The sequence below is a fragment of the Fringilla coelebs genome, assembly GCF_963513975.1.
Source record: "Fringilla coelebs genome assembly, chromosome: 23".
NCBI classification, from domain to species: Eukaryota; Metazoa; Chordata; class Aves; order Passeriformes; family Fringillidae; genus Fringilla; species Fringilla coelebs.
The window spans coordinates 3,118,914-3,125,046 of NC_140049.1; the positions used below are offsets into that span (position 1 = coordinate 3,118,914).

Sequence of the window (6,133 nt, forward strand, 5' to 3'; positions counted from 1 at the left end):
GGACAAGAAGGAAAATTTGGACTCGGATTCATCTCCCTGCACTGAGAATTCACCCAGCCAAAATTCCAGGCTTGGACTGGGACTGCAAAGGCTGAGATCCAGCCAGGAAGCAGCTCTGGATTCCATCTCTGACGGCGGCCGGACATCCCAAGGGATGCTGAGGAGCCCCCTCCACTCCGGAGGCTGGGAAAAGCAGGAATGCCGAGCTGAGCACCCACAGGACTGGCTGGGAATCGATGTTGCCTGTTGAAATCTCTGTCTCCCAGTAAAGCAGTTGACCAAAGTTAACGAGAATTGGTTGGTGTTGCTGCTGGTTCCTTCCCAAGGGGGGTTTTAGGGATTTTCCCCGGCTGTGATTCCTCAATCCCAGAGAAAACCGTGCCAGCCTGGGCAATCCTGAGTCTGGAATTTCCTGGCTGGGCCCTGACCTGCAATTTTCCCTTTAAATGCCAATTCCTCGCCCTTTTCAGCCCAGGTGGTGGCAGGGAAATCCCTCTCCAGACAGGGCAGCTCAGGCTTTGTTAAGCCCTGTTTTGGGCAGCCCCTTCTGCCATTCCGTTAATCCAGGGTTGGGAGAGCCACGGGGAAGGATCTGCACCTGCAAATCCGACACTCAGACCTCGGGAAATGACAAAAATCTGCATTTAACGCCCAGCCAGAGCCACCCAGGGCAGGAAAAGGCTCAGAATCCTCCCTAAAACCTCTGAGAGCTTCCTAAAATACAGCCTGGGGTTAAAGGTGTGCAGAGGAAGGGAGAGAAGGGGAGTTCAGGGGATTTGGAGGGAGGATGGAGGGAGGGAAGGATGGAGAGAGGGATGGATGGAGAGAGGGATGGAGAGAGGGAAGGATGGAGGGAAGGATGGAGGGAGGGAAGGATGGAGAGAGGGATGGAGGGGAAGGATGGAGAGAGGGAAGGATGGAGGGAAGGATGGAGGGAGGGATGGAGAGAGGGAAGGATGAAGAATGGAGAGAGGGAAGAAAGTGAAGGAGGGGAAGGAGGGATAGAGGGAAGGATGGAGAGAGGGATGGATGGAGAGAGGGAAGAATGGAATGAAGGAGGGGAAGGAGGGATAGAGGGAAGGATGGAGAGAGGGAAGGATGGAGAGAGGGAAGAATGGAATGAAGGAGGGGAAGGATGGAGAGAGGGAAGGATAAAGGAAGGATGGAGAGAGGGAAGAATGGAATGAAGGAGGGGAAGGATGGAGAGAGGGAAGGATAAAGGAAGGATGGAGAGAGGGAAGAATGGAATGAAGGAGGGGAAGGATGGAGAGAGGGAAGGATGGAGTGAAGGAGGGAAGGATAAAGGAAGGATGGAGAGAGGGAAGGATGGAGTGAAGGAGGGAAGGATGAAGGACGGAGAGAGGGAAGGAGCCCTGCCAAGCTCCAGCCTCTGTGATCCCAAAGGTGCCAGAGTTCAGAGCAGACAGAGCCATTTTTTCCTGAATTTCTGCCCTTTATGGTGGGAATTCATGGGAAGTGATTTAGAAAAGATTGTTTTGCAGGGAGAGAGGGAAAAAAGGAGGGATGAAAAGGGTTTTTACTTCCCTACTTGCACTGAGCTCCAACCTCTGCTTTTCCCTTTTCCTTCCCTCTCCCTTCCTTCCCCTATTATGATAAACATCCCCCAATCCTTAATAACCCTTCAAAAATCAAAGAGCACCCTAAAAAAAAAATCCCATTAAAGGCCCTTTGTGACAGCTGGACCCCAGTGGCCATCCCAGCCCTCGGTCTCCAAATAAAAACTCCAATTATGGATTCATTTTCCCTGCTCTGAGCATCTGGCTCCCCTCAGAAATTACAAAACCCCCCAATCCAAAGATGAAGGAGATTTTTGGCTCCCACTCTGACTCCCCCAGCAGAGCTGGAGCTTTCATCCCGCTGGATTTGGGAATCCCAGCTGGGCCCAAGACACTGAAATTTCCATGACAAAGAGCAGAGAGGCTCCTGCAGATGGGGCAGCTCTGGACCATTAACTCCCAGCCCGCTGTGATGGGTCATTCCTGATTTTTCCACATTCAGGAGGTGAAAAAAACCCTCTGGGAATCAGCTCTGGGAAGTGCCTGGTTTGGTTTTCATTCAAATAAATAAAATTATTTCCCTCCATACCCATGTTTTTCGATATCAAAGCATTTTTGTGTCATTCTGGTAAAAGGAAAAACCGTGGACGACCCCAAGAATCAGAATCCCATCCTGAATTCCTAATCCAGGCTCCAAAGTGGCCGAAAATATTAATTTATAAACGGTGTCTTTTGCAAATAAATTCTAAATATCCCATTAAATGCTTATGGGATCCATGGAATGTCCTGAGTTGGAAGGGGAGGATCACCAAAATCCAACCGCGGACGACCTGAAGAATTCCATTCTGAATTCCTGAATTCTTAATCCGGGCTCCAAAGCAGCCAAAAATATTCAATCATAAGCTGTGTCTGTTGCAAATAAACTTTAAAAATCCCATTAAATAGTCATGAGATCCATGGAACCTCCCGAGTTGGGAGGATCATCAAAGTCCAACAATGGACTATCCCAAGATTCCCACCCTGATCCCAACAGGGAATGGCGTCAGTCTCCGTTCATTTCTCGGGCTGCTCTTCTCCTGCAAACCCTGCCCAGGCAGCAGAGCCCGAGGCTGAACACGACGCCCACGATCACCCCGCTCCCAATTCCCAGCACCGCCTCGTAGAACCACTGCTTCTCCCAAAAACTCTTCCGCTGCTCCGCGGGGCCCGTGGCGTTTCCCGGCGGTTCCTCCCCGTTGGCCGCCAGCTGCTGCTCCCAAGTCAGGGATTTCTGGAAGTTCAGATCCACCAGATCCCTGGGGATCACCCTGAGGCCGAAGTAGATCCTCTTGACCAGCTGGAAGGAGCTCAGCACCTGCACGTCGCAGCGGTAGGTCCCGGAATGCGACTCCAGCGCCGGCGAGAAGCTCAGGGAACGGCTGGGATTGCGGAAGGGGTGGAACAGGAGATCGTTGGTGGTGATGAGCCCCTGGGCGAACCTCCAGGTGTAGCCAAAATTGGGTCCCTCCAGGCTGGCGGCGTCCGGGGAGAGGCAGGTGAGCTGGAGGGGGCTTCCCTCGGGGACGCGGAGGTGCCGGAGGCCGCAGATCCACTCGGTGAGGCAGCGCGAGTGCACCAGGGAGCAGTTGCGGCGCTCGCCGGCCGGGCTGACCTCGCAGTGCTGCTCCTGCTTCACGCCCAGCCCGCAGGTGACGCTGCAGGGCGTGGCGTTCACCACCACCTTGGGCTTCAGCCCCAGCGGGATGGACCCCGCGGGGAGATCCAGTCCCGGTTCTGAGGGAGGCTTGGATCCCGATCTCGCTTCCGAGGGAAGTTCAGATCCTGGTTCTGAGGGAAGCTCCAGTCCTGCTTCCAAGGGAAGTTCAGATCCTGGTTCTGAGGAAAGCTCCGATCCCAGTTCTGGGGGAAGCTCCAATCCCGGTTCTGAGGGAGGCTCAGATCCTGGTTCTGAGGAAAGCTCTGATCCTGCTTCCAAGGGAAGTTCAGATCCCGGTTCTGAGGAAAGCTCCGATCCTGCTTCCAAGGGAAGTTCAGATCCCGGTTCTGAGGAAAGCTCCGATCCCGGTTCTGAAGGAGGCTCAGATCCCAGTTCTGAGGGAAGCTCCGATCCCGATCCCATTTCCAAGGGAGTTTCAGATCCTGGTTCCGAGGGAAGCTCTGATCCCGCTTCCAAGGGAGTTTCAGATCCCGGTTCCGAGGGAAGCTCTGATCCCGCTTCCAAGGGAGTTTCAGATCCCAGTTCTGAGGAAAGCTCTGATCCCGCTTCCAAGGGAGTTTCAGATCCTGGTTCCGAGGGAAGCTCTGATCCCGCTTCCAAGGGAGTTTCAGATCCCGGTTCCGAGGGAAGCTCCGATCCCGCTTCCAAGGGAAGCTCAGATGCCCACAGAGGCTCTGAGCCCGGTTCCGAGGGAAGAGCTGAGCCTGATCTCACTTCTGAGGGAAGCTCGGATCCCGGTTCCGAGGGAAGCTCAGATCCCGGTTCTGAGGGAATTTCAGATCCTGGTTCTGAGGAAAGCTCTGATCCTGCTTCCGAGGGAAGCTCAGATCCCCACAGGGCCTTTGATCCCGGTTCCAAGGGAAACTTCGATCCTGGTTCCAAGGGAAGCGCTGAGCCCGATCTCACTTCTGAGGGAAGCTCAGATCCCAGTTCCGAGGGAAGCTCCCAACCCAATTCCAGTTCCGAGGAAAGTTCTGAGCCTGGTTCCAAGGGAAGCTCCAATCCCACTCCCAAGGGAAGCTCTAATCCTGATCCCAAGGGAAGCTCCAATCTTGCTCTTGAGGGAAGCTCCAATCCTGAGGGGAGCTTCGAGCCCGATCCCAAGGGAAGCTCCAATCCCGAGGAGAGTTCCGAGCCCGGTTCCAAGGGAAGCTCCAATCCCGAGGGAAGCTCAGATCTCACTCCCGAGGGACGCTCTGATCCCGATGGATGCTCCATTCCCAGTCCCAAGGGAAGCTCAGATCTCACTCCCGAGGGAAGCTCTGATCCCGATCCCGAGGGAAGCTCTGATCCCGATCCCGAGGGAAGCTCCATTCCTGGTCCCAAGGGAAGTTCTGATCCTGATCCCGAGGGATGCTCCATTCCCGATCCCGAGGGAAGCTCTGATCCCAATCCCGAGGGAAGCTCCATGCCTGGTCCCAAAGGAAGCGCCGCTGGAATACACAAGGCGCACAGCAGGATGACCACGATGGGGCTCTGCTCCATTTTCCAGCTGTTTTCGTGTCCGGGTTCAGCACTCCAAACCCCCTGGAATCATTCCATGAATCTTCCAGGTCCTTTGGGATGTCTCTGACATCCCACCAGATCTAATCCTTCCACTTGGGAAAATCCTCCCGGATGTGGAGCTGGAGGCACTACTAAAAAAAGACACAGCAAGGAGTTACTGGATCCAGCAGGGCAGGAATTCCGGGAATTCCATCGGGAATGCTCTTTGAGCAGGACAGGAGGATGTTCTGATCCATTGGATCCAATCCAACTCTGCCCAAATTCCAGTTTCATGTGAGTTCGGCAATTTCAGAGTGAAATTCTCTCCTCTCTGTAAGGCTCCCTTCATTGTTTTTGATGGTTTTATTTTGGATGGATTTCCACTGGAAAAGGAGCGACTCCAATCTCATTTTCCCACCAAACTCCAAATTTCCAGCAGGAATTACGGCTGGAATCTCCCAAATAACACCGTGGAGTGTGAGAAAATCCCAAAATCCCAATTCCTCATGGAAGCCCAGTCCAATCCTCACTTATACAAACACATCCCAGCCTGGAGCGCTCCCCAAATCCAACCCCAACATTCCAACCTCTACTGGGGCTGATCCATGGGAATCCAGGGTGGTCTGAGCCGCTTTGGTTCCGGTCCCACCAGGCCCTGGAGCTGTTCCCATGGGAGCAGCTCTGATGTCACAGCCGGGGCACAACAGCCCCAAACATTCCAAGGAAGAACCCTCAGGGAAGGTCCAGCAAATCCCGAGGGCACCAGAAACTCCGGGATGAAATTCCCAGCCTTGGAAGGAGCCACAGGAGTTGGGAGAGGTCTCAGAGCCCCCATTCCTGAGGGATCTGACCCCACACCTCCACTGATGGATCCACAGGAGTCATTCCCACGCTGCCATCCCGGGAAAACGCTCGGAGAGGAGATTCATGCAGCGCTCAAGCATCCCCAAAAAATCATCACGCACTGCTGAAGCGTTCTTCCCTGGAAAATCCAGTTTTTTGGATGGAGGAACTCCCCACAGTTCCATGGAATCTCCAGTTTCTGACCACAATTTTATGGAAAAGGCATCCCATAATCAGAGTCTCCTGATGGATTCCCACAGGGATTTGGGTTTGCCCCTGCTGAACATCCAGATCCATTTCCCTTCCTCGCACTCCTCAGACTGAACTGAGGAATTCCCAAAGCTCCAGGAGGATTTTCCAGCCCCAATCTCCCCTGGAGCTGCCTTCCCCTCCCAGCTCCAGGTGCACTCCGGGATCTGGGAATTCCAGACTGCTTTGGGTGGGAAGGGACCTCAAATCCCACCCATTGCACCACCCCAGGATGCTCCAAACCCCTGGGACAGCCACGGATTCTCTGGGAATTCCGTTCCCTGAGCACTCAGGGTTTGGTTTTACTCCAGCTTCACTCCTC

General features: G+C 54.1%; 1 protein-coding gene across 1 annotated transcript; it reads right to left on the reverse strand.

Moving 5' to 3' along the window:
• Positions 1-2,559: 2,559 nt before the first annotated feature.
• On the reverse strand, positions 2,560-4,719 carry TMEM81 (transmembrane protein 81; the record flags this gene model as incomplete). The annotated part of the gene is made up of 2 exons (XM_084220858.1): positions 2,560-3,317; positions 4,677-4,719. 2 exons carry the CDS (start codon positions 4,717-4,719, stop codon positions 2,560-2,562), a joined length of 801 nt encoding a protein of 266 aa, XP_084076984.1.
• Positions 4,720-6,133: the final 1,414 nt, after the last annotated feature.